General features: G+C 47.1%; 1 protein-coding gene across 14 annotated transcripts in view; it reads left to right on the forward strand.

The window, feature by feature from the left end:
• Window positions 1–17,108, forward strand: part of LOC144125264 (tudor domain-containing protein 1-like) — an 80,958-nt gene that overhangs the window by 28,412 nt on the left and 35,438 nt on the right. For 8 of the 14 annotated variants that reach the window (XM_077658493.1, XM_077658499.1, XM_077658503.1 and 5 more), the window contains 4 exons: window positions 1,539–1,673; window positions 1,944–2,030; window positions 6,024–6,224; window positions 16,388–16,658. In XM_077658493.1, the coding sequence (XP_077514619.1) occupies window positions 1,539–1,673; window positions 1,944–2,030; window positions 6,024–6,224; window positions 16,388–16,658 (694 nt within the window). The remainder of the gene's footprint in view (window positions 1–1,538; window positions 1,674–1,943; window positions 2,031–6,023; window positions 6,225–16,387; window positions 16,659–17,108) is intronic. The other 6 variants (XM_077658498.1, XM_077658502.1, XM_077658497.1 and 3 more) reach the window with 1 other exon arrangement.

Consider the following 17,108-nt stretch of genomic DNA (forward strand, 5'->3'; position numbering starts at 1 on the left):
ACTTGTATATATTGTCTTGTTCGTTTAGGAGCTGTATTGAAGTTTTTACCGCTACAGCATTAGAGCCGACGTTAAGAGAAAGCCGCATGTGTCGTCATGCTATTTCAGGATTGGTTGGCAGAGGTAGTGACGTCGCACCACAGTCAACCAATGAGGGCAAGGTATGATGTCAGACACTGAAAGAATCGATGGGTTGGTGGGCTGCCAGGCTGCCATTCGGAGAGTGTAAAAAGTTTCCATTTCTTAGTACTTGGGATGTATCACGTGGCTGCTTGGGGTACAAAAGCTGCGAAGGAGCGCTTCTCAAAAAGAACTGCTCCAGGGCGGATGCATGCATCCTCTAATGGTGCTTGAGGAGTTGCGATGGAGGGCTAAGTGACTTCTAACACGGTCGCGTTCGGCTTCCTAAGGGTTGGTTAGGAGTTTGCAGTCTTTTTCTTTTTTTGCAAAAGTAGCTGTGGTTACGCAAGGAGTTTAATAAACCTTATTCTGTGCGGTAATTTCTTTCTGTGCACTGATTTCTTTACAGGTACCTGGGATGAAAGTAGTACTGAAAGCAGTGAGAATTTGCTTGTATGCAGGAAACAAGTTGGCGTACTCCACGCTTGATTCATGTTGATTTTGTAATGTGCCTCGTCAGATATCCTAGCATAATGTAATACAAGTACTCTGTATCAAGACAAAGCCAACAATTTTAATTAATGAAGTCACAGTTAAGAAATCTTCAGGGACCATGTATTTTTGTGTGCAGATTCTAAATGTGTCATTCAGTTTCATGTACAAAAAAAAAAAACCTTTATGCACCTATGTACTGTGAAACCTTGTTAATGTATACCTCGTGTGACTGCGAAAAGACTGCTAAGCTGGACTGCTCCCTAACCGAAAACTGCCTAAATATGTCCACTCACCTGGTGAAGGATGACAACTAAGGTATACTTTGAAAGGAGGTACATATGGTTCCTTTATATGGAAGGTACACATTCACATAGGACCACAGAAATTTTTATGCTTGCCGCTAAGGATGCCTCACAGCTGCTAGTGCAGGCTCGAAGGCTTTTAGAGAGAGAGGGGGAGAGAAGTTTGTTCTCATCTGTAAAGTGGTAGCTTCAAAACCTTACAGCTCAAGGTCTATGATGGCCAGGATAATAATTGTACCCTTATTGCATTCCTTGATGTCACGAAAAAGCAATGGCATGCATTTTAGCAAGTTTCCTGCAGCAAAAATTTCTTTAAAGCTCTCTACAAAACAGTTGCATACCATAATGCATAAGTGCTCAAGTGCTTGTTTCACATGAAATTGAATGCCATATTTGGAATCAGCGCGCTACTTTTCTGAAGGTTTCAAGATTTGTACTTTATTAATAGAATTAATTTTAGGACCCTCGTCACTCATAATGTGCAGATGAGTGATGATGCATTCAGGCTCTCTTTATTTGCCAAGCCCAGGTCCTGATAAGCTCCAAGAGTTGTTCAGCTTCTTTTGTCCATTGTGCATGTGGAGGGAACCCACTTTCCTTTCTTTTCTCCCCTCATACAAGGCGCACCCTGATGGCATGCAGGGCAATATACATGGCAAACCAGGCCATTCTGAGGAATCCGGAAATCAAGAGAAATCTTCCCAGCTTCCAAGCAGGCCGCAGACCAGCCCACAGTCTCGTTCCCCAGCTCCTAAGGTGCACATTCCATTTCTCCCTGCCCAGTGTCTTTCAGTGTCTGAAAGACACTGCAGACACATGCAGTGTCATTCTCTGTATTTCTGTCGTTGCTCTCATGAGCCATGCCATGTGGATTACTGGCAGATTGCCTTGAATGCTGCTGGTGAAATGCCCTATGGAATATTTTAACTGCCAGGTGGTGTTTCGAACTTTCAGCATGGCTGGGCTGTCATCAATGGAGAGTAAGTATGGAAAATTGTTGTAAGCCTATATTCATGCTCTTTGCAGTCGGCACCAGCTCATCCAAAAAGTGACTTGCTGTTAAGTGGGCGCCGGCCGGAACTGGCTACGTTGCCATTGAAAGAGCCTGTTGAAGTAAGTGCTATGTTCGTCCAGTCAGCCCTGAACATCAGTCATGCAGTGTGTGCTGGGTGTGTGAAGTCGCAGAGTAACTTTGTGCATATTATGCTGTTGTCATATTAGCATGGACCATCACACCTATGATAAAACCAATTAAACCTCGGCCCTCAGTCCCCAGCGGCTGCGGAGCAACTGACCACGGCGGCGGTCAGACCTGTGATGCAGCGGAAGGTGCTAAGAATCTCTGGCTCCGTACAGGCCGCCATTGGAATCTGAACCTGACGACATTTAACGCTAGAACAAGGATAGGGTTAATTGGAGAGACATGGGAGAGGCCTTTTCCCTGCAGTGGGTGTAGTAAGGCTGATGATGATGATGATCACACCTTTATTGTCTGGCTTTTCTCGGTGAATGCAACTTTCAGCACTGTCTATCGAAAACGTCGAACGTGATTTTACATAAAATGGATGTATCGAACTGCCTAGCGCCAAACTGTGCCCGCTCGGATGGCAGGTGGCAGGCTTTTCCTTACTAGATGAGTAAGTGGGGGTGATGCGGCAAGCGTTTGTGCCATGGTTTCCGCTTTAGCTCGCATTAGAGGGGCCTTATCTCACACTTGCCAACAGTGCCACAGAAGATAAAGCAGCGTGAACAGTTGGTGGCCAGGTGGTTGGCTTCCGTTTGTGCCTCTTCCAGCTTTCTGGAGCCGTGCAATCAGCATCGTGGTGGTTTGTAGCCTCAATACCGTATTTTCCGGTGTATAAGACGCACTCCCCATAAATGCAAGCTTTAAAAAAACAGTTGGTGTATAAGAAGCACCTCAATTTACCCAGCTAGGGCAATGAGACTTGACTATATATGCTTGCATGAGCATTACGAAATGCTCCGTGCCTGTGAGAACAGTCTTTACGCAGCGCGAAATGATGGAAAAAAAAGGCAACACTCACGCCCAAAAAAAACTTGCGTAGGCACAGCAGCAACGCTTTATTTTTACTCGAAGCTCCCATATACAGAGCAGACAAAGTTGCAAATGGCGACTGGAAATGTGAGTTTGCTTGTCAATGGCAGTGTGGGCGGGCGAGAAACGTGCCTGTTGCCTTCTTGGGCATTTCATATCAGTTCTTGGGGCCTATGAGACGGCCATATGTTTCATAATCGTGGAAGTCATTACCACTGCTGTTTCATGATAACATTAGCATAGGAACGTTGCACCCAGATGTCCTTGTATTGAAGCAACACAGTGTTATAACCGCGTAATCGATAGTGACACCTTTTTTTTCTTTTCCGTTATGGCTCATTTTATCATGGCTACAGTGCAGTACTTGCGGCCGCTCATTCTAAATGGTGAAACAAGCCTGAACATCAACTCAAATTATTTCCACACTCTAAAAAAAACAAGAAAAAAAAACATTTATGAGACGCGTATTTGTATAGGACGCACTAGCTAAATTTTTTTAAGAAAGCCGCGTCTTATACAGTAAAACCTCGTTGATATGTTCTCGGTTCATGTGATTTCCCAGGTCGCTCAAAATTGCGGCCCTATATTTCTGTATTTCTCCCGGTTAATACGTTCCTGGGAAACACGATTTCCTGGCTACTACATTTAAAGTTTCAACAAATTGTGGTCGTATGATACCTTTTTTGGCCAACCACGCATGTGCACACACGTAAGTGGGCCGAACACGAGAGCACGCGATATGAATAGCTGAAATGCAGTGGCAGTCACCCGCCATAGTGGCTTCTCTGCAGTGCACCAATGCACGAAGGTGAAGCACCACGATCAACAACTGAAATAAAAACTGTGCGCTAGCATTCAAGACAGCCGTTTTTGCGGGGATGTGACATGAAGAGGAGAAATGCTGAGGTTTCTTCACGATACATATGGGCAACGGGGCTCAGCATCTGTGAACTACAGCAATGCGCTTTCATACGAGAAGGCCACCTCTGGCGAGCGTAGCTTAAAGGGTTCCTGCAAAGGGTGTTTGAGGTTTGCTATAAAAGGCTTGCGTTATGTTGAGTACAGGTCATGGAGTGTTTATGCTGCGTAAATAACCTCAAGTGAGCCAATAGTTTGCAGTACAGTTTTAGAAACTCCCTCTTCCGCGTCTCGCGGCGACCAGCGCTGCCGGGCTTTTGCTTGAATCCGCGCAGAATGCGTCATGTAGCACTTTTACGTCAGCAGCGGGCTGCTGTCATTGGTTCGCCGTGCCAACTCCTCCCCAGAAGTCGGTGGAGGGGCCGAGTGAGTGGGACCGGCGGAGGAGCGCCAAAATTTCAGGTGCAGAAAGTGATGAGAGGATAGGGAAAGGCATGAAGAAGCGGAAATTTAAATTGACTACAGCTAGCTCAGCTTCTACAAAACGCATTTAAAATTTTTGCTGAACGATATTTGTGAAGTACTGTCCTTTAACATCCTAGGCATGCCGCATCTGTATTGAAACCCCTTTCAGAGCCCCTTTAAAAAGAAACGCTGCGACAATCAGCCGCCATGGTGGCTTCCCAGCAGTACTTAGATGCTATCGGGTGAGGCATCCGAAAATGACGAGATTTTGGTTACTTTCCTCATTGCCATCGACCTACCGGATGCGTAATGAAGTTCCTTCCGCACTTAGGACAGCACTAACGCAGACTAAATTCTGCTAGCACTAGAAAAGGATGTGTTCATATCTTGTGCAAAGAAATGCTAATCGACATTTTTATGAAGTGAAATTGACAGTTATTGTCTTTGTACCTCTTTCAGCAGTTACATTTCTCATAATGAGGCAGTTTAGGTCATGCATTTTCTTGCATAATACAATTTTTCCTCATTTTTAAAAAAAAACGTACCATCGAAGTTTTACTTCACAACAGAGACTACTACTATAACCATCCTGTGCTCTCATCGACTTTCATGGAAGTCGTGAAAACGGCGATAGCTTTAGTGCTGGCGTCTCATTGTTCACGCTACGCTGCTGTATACAGTAGCCGACGGGTAATTTGGACTTGTAGGATATTTCGGACCTCGATGAGGCACTGTCAGTCACCCCACAAAAGCACATACATATTCGCGATGGATATTTCGGACTTCAAAAGTCCGAAAGTTGGATTTTTCGGACTAATTTCAGTCGCCTGCGGGCCAAAATTGGCCATCTTATCGGCTTTTCGGCGGCGCAAAAGGCGCCATCTTGAATTGAGGTGGATTTACGCTGCAGTTGAATTGGCTTGACATACTTTCGGCGCCTTTGCGTTTTGCCTCCATCGAAACGCGGCCGCTGTGGTCGGGTTCCAACCCAGGTACTCCGGATCAGTAGCCGAGCGCCCTAACTACTGAGTCACCGCGGCGGGTCTCATACGTTCGCCATTCGCCGTTTCGTCACTTGGATTTCTCTGACCGCGTCGACTGAGTTGTGCTCAGTCATCACGAAGTTACATCCGTTTGCCGTTTTGTGATTGCGTCTGGCGGTTCCGCCGCTTTGAACGAAAAGTGCCTTATCTTTGCATGTCTGACGAGCTGTGTGGTGCACACTTGTGTTGTGCACAACATGTGTGCAATACAACTGACCTCTTCCTCCAGCATAATGGCAATAAGTTTGGGATTTTTTCGGTGAAATTTGATTTTCCGGACTGCCTGATTTTTCGGTCGTTTTTGCAGTCCCTAGAGGGTCCGAAAAATCGCTCGTCGACTGCATTTGCACACTCGCCACTGGCTGGCAGAGGAAATGTAGTATGCATCCCACAAAAAACGGAAGCAGTGCAGGAAATCCTTTCATGGCCGACCAAGCAGTTCTAACCATGGTTTGTCTCCTAAAGGTTGATACTCCTAATGGCTGCTCAACATGTGACGGTGCGGTGAACCGTGTCTTTTCAGTGTGTAATTGAAGCACTGCAGAAGTAAGGTGCTGATACCGTGTTCATGACAGCTGCCATTTCCCGACACTTCCTTTCCTCTTTGTGTGGATTTTCTCCATGGTGCGTGATGCAGTGGTTGAGCTGCTTTTTCTTCTTTCCCTCCCCTTTTTTTTTGTTTAGGTGGCCTTCTCCTTCGGCACCAGCCTGTCTGAGTTCTATCTGCAGAGACTCAGCCTGATGCCACAGTTGGCAGAGCTACAGGAGATGCTGCAGGCATCATGTGCTGAGAGCAGCAGGATTCAATCGCCTGTGAAGGGAGAAATTTTTGCAGCCCTGTTCAAAGATGACGGCCAGTGGTATCGTGCTAGGGTCACTGCAGTGGTGAGTTGTTTTCAGATTGATTCTTTAATTACATTTGAAATCACAAAAAGATGTGCAGGTTCGAAGAAAAAAATAGCTGCGGTTTAACTTCTGCTGAACTTGGTCAGAGAGTGAAAGCTGTGGTGTATCGGGCAACTAGATGGGGCTTGGTGTTTATAACGTTGAGTGCATTCCGCACACTGGATAGGCAATGTGCCCACCTTGGTAGGTGGCAGTTAAATCATTGGTTGATCACAAGAGGTTGGTCACCCATTGAACGCTGCGGCCTATTGCTGCAGTGCCGCGTGTCTGCCACAATTTTGTCAGTGCTAATGCATGCAGCCCACATCTCTCTCTTACCACTGCCACATGCCTGAAAGCACTGTTGAGGGGTCCAATGACCCAGGGAGCCAGTTATGCACCTTCCATTCCTCAAAAGCATCTGAGTCTAGAGCTTTGTGGAGTCTAGAACGTTGTCAACCCTGATGGCAATGTACACAATGAACGCTGACCCTAATGCATGCAGTGCACATCTGTCTGCACTTTAATGCGACTGAGGTGTCCATTGTTTCAGGGAGCCAGTGATGCACATATCCTTTGCATTGGAAGAAAATTGAAAATTGGTTCTGAAGATTGGTTTTGAGGAAAGGAAATGACAGAGTAACTGTCTCACATATTTTGGTGGACACCCGAACCGCGGCGGGTGGGGGGGTGGGGGGAACACCTGTGGCTTCTGGCGTACTCAAAACACCCCCCCCCCCCCCCCCAACAAAAAAAAAATAAATTCGAATACACACAGCAGGTTGCGTAAGCATTAGCTTGCAGTATGTGCCAAAAAAAGTTTTTAGTTGTAGAAGTGAAATTTTTAGAGTGTTTCGTGGTCTTTGTCTTGATGCTCATTTCCAAACGCTCTGTATCTGGGAGAACCTTTCTACAACTCTGTGTACTGCGAGTAATCCCAAACACTTTTGAACTGAAGTCTTCATCAAGGAACAAAGATTGGTGTGGCTCATGAAGGTTTAATAGCACCTGGGTCAAGAAGTATTTCGTCATTTTGCCCATTAGACTTCAATCGAGTGTCTTTTTAAGGAGGGACACTGGTCTTTGGGACCAAAAATCAATTTTTAGAAAATGACATTTTTGGAGCCTATAGCTATTATTCTTCAACTCTACCAGTTTTCTCCTCCAGGAAATTTGTATTTTGACCATAATATTAAATTGAGATCACTGTGTGGGCTCAGTTTGTGCAGGAGCAGGCAATTTAACACCATGAAAATTTTGGGCTCCTGGCTGTTTTAGTACATCAATATCTGAACGTCTAGGACAGATAGACATGTCGTATTGTTTGGTAAGGGAAGCTGAAGACAGTGTATGCAATAATCGAAGCACAATTGTTCAATCACGCTTCAAGAATTTATAATTTTGCAAAGTTTATCTATGCATGATATTCACACTTTGAATGCTGCTATTCTAAGCGCTGTAAAATTACTAATGAAGGTAAAATGAAAAGACTGCTGTGATTATTGCGCTCTTTACTCACCATACTATGTAGCCATGAGTTAACAATTATTTTTTATTGAGCCATTTTTTCTGTACAGAGGTACTAATAAATTACTAATTAAAATTAATTATCTTAGGAACCAGCAAACTAATTTGAAAAGCAATTTAATATTTGAAATCAGTAAAAAAAAACTAAGCAAGTTGATACAGTTTCATTAGGATTAGACTAAAAATAAGGAAATGGGTCTAAGACCAGTGTCCCCCCTTAAGAGTATAGACACCTAACTTTTGGGCGCGTTTTTTCTTGTTTGTAATGATGCATAAGGCATTATTACAAATGGATTACCACCTGGTATTCTCCTACGACCGCTAAATAATTTATAATCGCATTTTTTTCTTGCGCTGTTTCGGTTTCAGCAGCCGAATGAGGATTGTGGCGTCAACATGTGCTTACAGGTCACGTGAAACATGAAAAAAACTGCAATATAATCGCTGCTTCTACATTAGTTGTCATTCGGGCTCTTGAGGAAGGCTGGCTTCAGTACTGCCATAAATTAAAATGATGAAGCAGCGATTACATGGCCTTTTTTTTCCGTGCCTCACGTGACTCAAAAGCACTCTGACGTCACAGCCATCGTTTAGATGTTGAAACCGAAACAGCATGACAGAAAAAAATCAATTATAAATTATTTAGCGGTCATAGGCAAATACAGTCGAACCCGGATATATCGAACCCGCATATTTCGAATTATTGGCTATATCGAACACACAGATTACCCCCTTGAAAATACTATGTAAAAGTATAGGACAATTGCGTAGTATATCGAATTCCATTTTCGTTGGACATTCGATATATCGAACGGCGCGCTGCGCCGCGCCCCTGGAAGGTGCGTTTTTCCCAAAGACATTCGTGTCCGGTCCTGAGAGGTAAACTTTTCCGCAGAGTCAGTCAGCAGGCTCCTCCTCTGCGCATGCGCGGCCGTCGCCTAGCGACGGAGACGGAGAGCCTTTCCCCCGTTCTTGCGCCCCACCGGCGCGAGCTCTCTCGCTCCTCCTCTACCGCCGGCGTGTGCATTGGGCAAGGGCATTGGAGCTCATCGAAGAGAGCGCGCGGCATGGAGACGCGGCAACGTTTCCAAGCCACGCTTCCTGGGAAAAGGGAGAGAGAGAGAGTGAAGGGTCGGCACGGTCGCTCGTGGGCCAGGGGAGACGAGAGAGCCAGAGAGGGCTCAAAAAACGAACATAGCGCCTTCGACGGCCGATCTTTTTCCCCGCTCTCTTCTTTCTTTTCCCTTTGTCGTTCCTTCGCAGCCCCGTTGACTGTCGCTCGAACAGGCTTCGCTCGGACTGCTCCATCTGCACATCGTGCGTGTTGTTGTGCGTACCTCTGTTTCAACGTGCCGTGTGTGATTGCAGTCATCTGGTGAGCTATGGCATCTGCGGACATAAAAAAGAGGAAGAATCTGGACTTTGCAAGAAAGCTTGAAGTAATCCGGCGTGTCGAGAATGGAGAAAAGAAGTCCTCCGTGGCAGACGCATTCGGCATTCCGCGGAGTACTTTAAGTACGTTGTTAAAGAACAAGCAGGACATCAAGCTTAAAGCAGGTGAGGAAAGTCGCTCGGGAGCGTGTCGTGTGCGCCCTGCTGCTTTTGACAAAGTGGAGAAGGCACTCTACACGTGGTTTCTTGAAATCCGAGCGAAAAATATTCCCGTGGATGGCCCGACCTTAATCGAAAAGGCCAAATGGTTTGCTACGGCTCTTGGCGAAGAGAACTTTTGCGGTGGCACTGGATGGCTGCAACGGTTTAAAAACCGCCACGGCATTGTAGGAAAAGCCATTTCAGGCGAAAGTGGGGCTGTCAGCAGCCAGGAGATGCAGCAGTGGCTTTCTGAGGAGTGGCCGAAGATCACTGAGAAGTTTTCGCCTGCAGAAATCTTTAATGCAGACGAAACTGGTCTCTTTTGGCAAATGTTGCTGAATAAGACACTCGCTCTTCGTGGAACCACATGCCACGGTGGTAAAATGAGCAAAGTGCGTGTGTCGGTGCTGCTTGCAGCCAACATGGACGGCTCGTGCAAGCTACGGCCATTCGTGATCGGGAAGAGCAAGTCACCGCGCTGGTTCAAGAACTGTAAACAGCTTCCCGTCCGCTACGGCTGTAATAGGAAGGCCTGGATGACACGTCAACTTTTTGTTGAATGGCTGCAGGCTTGGGACGCTGAGTTGGGCAAGTTGGGCCGCCGAGTTTGCTTTCTGGTAGACAACTGTTCGGCCCATCAAACAACTTGCAAGCTGCAGCACATCGAATTGAAGTTTCTCCCGCCGAACACCACAGCGAGACTGCAGCCCCTCGACCAGGGTATCATAAAGGCATTCAAGGTAGGCTATCGGAAGCGACTTATTCAACGGCTCCTCATAAACCTCCGCATGGGAACCGATCTCAAGATTGACCTGCTTGGCGCGATCCAGATGATTACCGGCGCTTGGGGCGACGTGAAGCAGGCCACAGTAGCCAACTGTTTTGGCAAGGCAGGCCTTGAAGTGGCTAGAGATGAATGTCTGGAAGCTTCAGATGACGATGAGTGCTTGGAGGACGCGTTCCGCGACTTGTCCAATTTTTCCGGCACCGTCCCGCCCGAAGTTACTGTTGATGACTTCATTAACGCTGACAGCAAAGTTCAAGCGGTAGCCGACCTCGCTGATGAGGACATTGTGGCCGGAATAGCTGGCGTTCAAGACAGTGATTCCAGCGACAACGAGGTCAACTGTGTTTTTGAAGAAACGCGTCCGTGCACAGCCACTGAACTGGCGTCAGTGTTCAGCCTGATTCGGCGCTGTTGCGGCGAAATGGAAGGCACTGGGCTCTCGCACCTAGACAGTCTCGAGAAGATTGAAACTAGTGTTTTAAACTTCATTTCCCAGAAGAAAAAGCAGCCCAAAATTAGTGATTTTTTTTCCGTGAAATAAAGCGCTTTCATATTGTGTGCACATGCTATGTGATTCGCGGCTGTTCCAATTGGTAAGCCACAATTTTTTATGATCGCGAGTGCTTTTTTGGCCTATATCTGTATATCGAATTTTCGCTATATCGAACTATTTTCCGATCCCCGTCGAATTCGATATATCCGGGTTCGACTGTATCACGTGGTGATTCATGCGTAGCAGTCTTGCACATCATTGTAGAGAAGAAAACATGCCACCAAGATTAGGTGTTTATACTCTTAAGAGGAGACGCAGGGCTTATATGAACATTTTTATTATAAGATATCGTAGTAAAATTAGACTGGTATATGAATTTTTCTCTTGTTCTAAAAATATAATTCGTTTTGGCATACCTTAATTAGTTCTCGTATTATGGAAAAATAACTCAAACCTAATTAGGTATTTTTACGGGTCGTAAGACACTTTTCCTCAATATTCAACTGCAGCGGTGGCCTAGTGGTTTGAGCATCCGCCTCCGAGACTGAGAACGAGGCCTGAGCGGCCGTCAAAATATACATTGTTTCAATGGCACAAAATTGCACGTATAACGAACGTCATTAAGTCCTGCTGATCGGTTACAGCAAACGGATGGCGTAAGTCCGGCGCCGCGATGCCTTATCGCAGGCGAACTGCCCGCCCCGTTTCGTGCCGCTCTCAAGCGAGCTACCCTTTCCCCGCCGACGCACCTTCCAAGATCGCCATCCCGCCCCTCCTCGCAACCCCGCTTCCCTCTCCTCACTCTCTTGCAAATCAGCACGTGGCCTCCACGACCAACCGCGCTACCGCTGATCGCAGAGGCCACGCTCCGTGAAGCAGGCCTTCCGTGGGAGCCAAGAGGTAGCTGCACTAATGTTCACGGACGCCCCTCATTGGTCTCTCCTCTGGTGCTGTGCGTCTGTATCTTTAGCTTGATTGCCACTTGTGCACGTTGCACGTCTGCCCTGTCGCACGCTTTTGTCACTCTTGTTGCGGTGCGTACGTTTCATTGGCTTCATTCAAATCTCGGGCCCTGGTGGTAATTCGGGATGGCGGACGGGAACGCAGGCTCATTTCTATTGTATTCAGTGGTAGAGATGATGAAAAAGGCCTGGGTGGAGGTGACGGCCACTGGCGTGCGGAACTGCTTCCACAAGGCTGGCTTCGTCGACACAGTGTCTGATGGCCAGCTTGATGCTACGGAAGATGACCAGCCTGGCGGCGATTTGTGGCAGCGCGTCGTTGACTCCGACATGGGAGGTCATGGCATTGGTTGGAAAGATTTTATTTCTATCGATGATGATGCCGACACCGCGGAACCGTGCACGGACGAGGGCATCGTTTCTTAAGTGCGGGACGAGAATAACGCGGAGGAATCGGATGAGGATGAAACTTCGGAGCCAGCACCTATAAGCACGCCTGTAGCAATGGGCTGCATAGAAAACCTCAGACAAGTTGTCTATGCCAAGGGCCTCTGTGAAGAGCACTCTTCTGCTTTAAATAAACTGGAGACCTCCCTCATCGAATCAGCGCTGCGAAAACAGACGTCCATCACGGACTTTTTCGCGAACAAAAATTTTGTGTTTTGACAAGCAACTGTCTTTAAAGCTGTGGTCCACTTACTACGAACTTCGGGATATAACGAACGGACGCCGCGTGACGCTCATGTTCGTTATAAGCGGGCTCGACTGTATACGGGAGGTGCGGGGTTTGATCCCCAGTGCCGCCGGGTACCCACCTGTGATACAATGGGTACAAGCTTTCCCCTGCATGGTGCTCGGCTTCTTAGGGTGAAATGCTTGGGAAATGGTTCTTTGACCCCACCTTGTGAAATGAAAACTACCTTGTGCCATGGTGCTCATTGGCCAAAGCTGCCCTTGCGCCATAAAAATTCATCTTCATCATCACTTCCCCTCAATATTTTTTGGTTTCACTTGAAATGGAGGTGTAGACAAATACTTGCAGTGCATAGCTATGCTATTGCATTGTTATAGAGATACCTCATCATACAAAAATGTTCAGTTATGTCGAAGCTCTATAATTACCACATATAGTTAAGTCACATCATTTTTCAGAAAATTTTTTTAGTTCGACTTAGCCATAAAAAAATTGCATAGCTTTATAGTTCAGTTCTTTCTGAATTCAACGGTATAGGATTAATTGGAATTGCATCATAAAAACATAACAAAAACTTCCATAAGGCTAGTCACGTTGGTGAAAAATTCAAAGCTGGGGAAATAACATTTGAAGTACATGCGCCAGTCATTCGGAGGTCGGTGTTGAAGCTGGAACGGCTCGCGCCGAAGCATCAGCGGTGCGGACGAGCATAGAATTTCTTGCTATAACTAGAGGGAAAGCTGGCGGCACTGCACCTCAGCCACCATGGGCGCTCAAAGCATCACGGGGCGATGAGCTGCTTGGTGCTCAGAGTAGCGTTACTGAGAGGTCCCAACCTGTCGACGGCACACCCTGCGCACAGACTACTTTGGCGCAAACGTAGTGCGCAAAAGCCATAGTAGCGAAAATGCAACAGCATACGGCGCCAATGAAAGGTTTTTGTTTTCCGAAATGCCATGAAAAAAACCTCTTAAAGTGTTGAAGCGACAACATTTTTTTTAAAACTATTTATTTTTAAAAGTGTGCCTGTTAAGCATGAAATATGGGATTTTGTGATGTACAATATTTGGCCAACAGGAGAGCAAGCCATCGCTTATTTGGGGCATACCTTACATTTACATGCTTTTCTGCTTGTTTGTTGCAATTTATATTGAATGTTAGAACATTCTTTATTATCGAGCAATGTTTGTTTTTGCATTTTTTTTTTGGCCAAAATTTGTGGTTCTGCAGTCGGTAGCTCTCCGCCGCATGATTCTTTGAGCGCCCATGGTGGCTGATGTGGTCTCGAGGAAGCTCCATGCAAACTCCCATAGGCGGGGCACCAGCTTTCCCTCTAGTTAATAGTACGAAACCCTCTGCGGGCGAGTGCTCCGGCAGCGAAAACCTGCTACGGCATGCACCGGAACAGGGGCTCCGTGAGCCTCGTGCATTCGGCTTTTTTTCTTTTCCATTGTTTTAAATCTCTGGTAAATTTGGAGCGTGGTTTACTCGCTATGGGTCAACTTCTATCTACTAAAAGTGGTGTCAGCCAGTGGCTCCTTGTTCGAATTAACCGCAGCGGATGCTGACTTGTTCGAATTATCGGAAGTTTTTTCCCATTGAAATACACAGGGCTTTTCCGGGACGCGGGCATCAGTTTGAATCGAGCTTTTACTGTAATACTAGTGTGTAGGGAAGGGCACCAGCTTTTGAATAAGACCCAGATGGCGGCCATCGGGGATGCGGTTGTGGGAAGCAAAGGGTGCGAAGTGCTTCCACATTTTGCTCAGAACTCTCCATTTCAGCGCTTCGGAGGCATCTAATGTATTCCATTTTTTAGTAGTTGGAGGTTGAGCGACACCTTGAAACTTTGTAGGCAGGTTTTTGAGAGTATATTGAGTCCGAATATGCCATTTTTTGGAAATTGAGATTTTTGTATTTTTTATCCGGAAAGACTTAAAATAGTTCTGCTTGGTATATTTAAAAAATAAACAAATTCTTGTGCTGGAGGCAGGGGAATACATGGAATGTCATGCACCAATTAACTGGAAATGTTGAAAAAACCCCTGGAGTTACCCTTTAATAAAAAATTCCGGGCATTCAGCATTGATCAGCAGTCATTCATTACAGCCATGCTTTGTGGGTTGGATGTAGCTTAGGACATGTTACTTTGTGAGCTCAGTGTGCCTCCAAATACAGCATATACTACTTATAACACATACCACATAACGCGTTATAAGCGGTACTGCACTGTAACCAAAAAGTAGCTTTTCCATGCATTCGCGTTTTCAGAATCGCCAGCCTACCTTTCGAAGTGCATCTGCAACAATGCATCAGACGCACAACACTGCAATCACAGACAACAAAGAAGTCTATTTGACCCTTTTGTCGAAGTGCCATAGTTAATGAAAGAATGTGGTTATTTTAGTCTGGCGCTGCGATTGAACTGCGCTGTTCATAACTTCATCTTCAAAAACAATGAGGCACTTGAACGCTTGCTTGCTGAGGTTTCGCTGTGCGCAGTAGAGGCACAGTTTTTTGCAACAGTCGAGCGCGTCCTTGCACGAAACTTCTGCTGCACTTTCACTCGCTTCGTCAGGCTCATCCTTGGATAGAGGCTCATCGTGACCACGCACCGCTGCCACGCTGTCTACACTTGATCTGGGCCGGCTACTTCACACACAACGCCGTAGGGGTTGGCGACAACGGTGATGAGCTTATCTCGTGCCGGTCCTTGAAACACTGAATTCAACCGTTCAATAGGTTGAAACCATCATGCCCCAAAATGTTTGCAAGGCACCTGGCCTTGGCTTGCAATATTGAACCCTTCACTGGAATGCTCTGGGCCCAGACCTCTCGAAACCATTCAAACAAAGCAGCGGCATCTTCATATATTGACGCACAATTCCGCTTCCTTGCAAGTGACGCGGAGTCTTCCTGCAGCTGGTGTCGCAACTTGTCGCTGTTCTTCCAAATGGCGGACATAGTAGCGTCGGCGACACCGTACTTTTTTGCCACCGTAGCATTTTTCAAACCACTCTCGACGTCCCTCGCAATGGTCTGCTTGGTTTCGAGAGCTTGCCGTTTCCTGGCTTTCGGAGGAGCAGACACCATCGGAACTGAAGGCAGCTGAGGCTGGTAGACTTGCCTATGTTGTCAGCTGACTTGTTAACGCTGTCAACTTTTCGCTACACGCGACAACTCATATCTCGCTCATGGGCTCAGGTGTGACAAGATGCTGCTGCACACATGCGTGGTGTGAGCAGCGCTTGCAGCGTCGTGCCATGCGCTCGCCGCCGCCGCTCCAGCATGCTCCAGTCTGGCCATGCCATCACTTCAAGTTTTGTCCAGTCGGTGCGCCCAACGGAGGCGCACTGGAGAAGGAGAGGAAAAACGCCTGCCTTGCGACTTATATTTCTTTTTATCCTCTCCTGCCTTCCACCTTGCCTTGAACCACGCTGACAACGCTCCCCCGCCCCGCCTGTTGCCCCCTTCTTGCGCAATCAGGGAAGCACGCTCGTCGTGCCCGCCAGTACTCACGGACCCGCACCGGTATGCTGGCCACCAGGCTTTCCAGAAACAGCACTATACGTGGTCTCCGGTTAAGCGCTGCCGCATATTAAGCGGTACGCCAATTCACTGAACTCTATGGGAAGCGAAGCGGTGGTCACAAAAAGCCGCATATAATCTGGTCCAGCATTATAAGCGGTTACGTTATAAATGGTCTGAACTGTATTCTTTATTAATGTTAGTACCACTGAACAATATTGCCATAGTTTGCTTTTGGTCTCACTTGTATATAGTCGGATACAACTTAAGAACACAGCCGCTTTCCCCGTCTGAGGACCCCCAGTCCAACCAATGGCATCAGCTGATTGTCATTTTACAATGCAGGGAGTGGCGCCTCAACAGAGAGAGGGTTCCATCCCCGACCATGGAGGAAGGGGACTGTCCCCTTTCATCTACCCCTCCCTGCTTTGTCGCACTAGCAGGGTCATGAGAACCAGCCGACGCCATTGGCAGGAAGGGACCCGGGTCTGGGGAAAAGCTGGTGTGTTCTTAAGTTGTATCCGACTATAGTATGCTGCGGGGCTGTAGCTTCACAGCTTTACTGCTTTTCTCTTTCAGGGATCAGTGTGCATGGTGTACTTCATTGACTATGGCAACGTGGCTCCAGTGGCCCCCGAAAATATTCGTCCCCTCCCGGATCGCTACCTGCAGCTGCCAGCACAGGCAGTGCGTTGCCAGCTGCATGGGGTGCGCCCAGCGTCTGCCGCCATAGGCTGGACCATGGAAGCATATACAATGCTGGCCACCATGTTTCAAGCAGGCCCAGTGGTCGCTAATGCACTCAAGCTGGTGGACGACATGCACGAAGTGGAACTGGCTTCAAGGAAAGGTGAGTGTTCCTGGAAGATTCTAGCTGCTGGCACCAGCTGCTTGTACAGTAAAAGCTCGTTAATTCGACACTGACGGGACCGCGAAAAATTGTCGAATTAACCGAATGTCGAAATATTGACTGAACCACAAAAAACATGAAATTTGCCCCAGCATGACATACCTTTATTTGGCAAAGAAGTTTGTTATCGTTGTCTGCTTTTTCGGGCGAATTTGAGCGGCTACAATAGCTCTAACAGCTGCCAGATGCTCCGCGGCACGCGAACCATCCGGAATTTGTTCACAGAAGTCTTCCAGCACGGACAAGTAAACACGCTGGCAAAGCACGCAATATCCAGAAAAGGTGTGTTAGGGTTCAATAACCGCGATCGTAGCAGCAAGAAACACGGGGCAACGACGACACACGCCAAAACGAGACTTGCTGAAGATAGGGTTAACACGACGACTGAGC

The sequence above is a fragment of the Amblyomma americanum genome, chromosome 3, assembly GCF_052857255.1.
Source record: "Amblyomma americanum isolate KBUSLIRL-KWMA chromosome 3, ASM5285725v1, whole genome shotgun sequence".
NCBI classification, from domain to species: domain Eukaryota; kingdom Metazoa; phylum Arthropoda; class Arachnida; order Ixodida; family Ixodidae; genus Amblyomma; species Amblyomma americanum.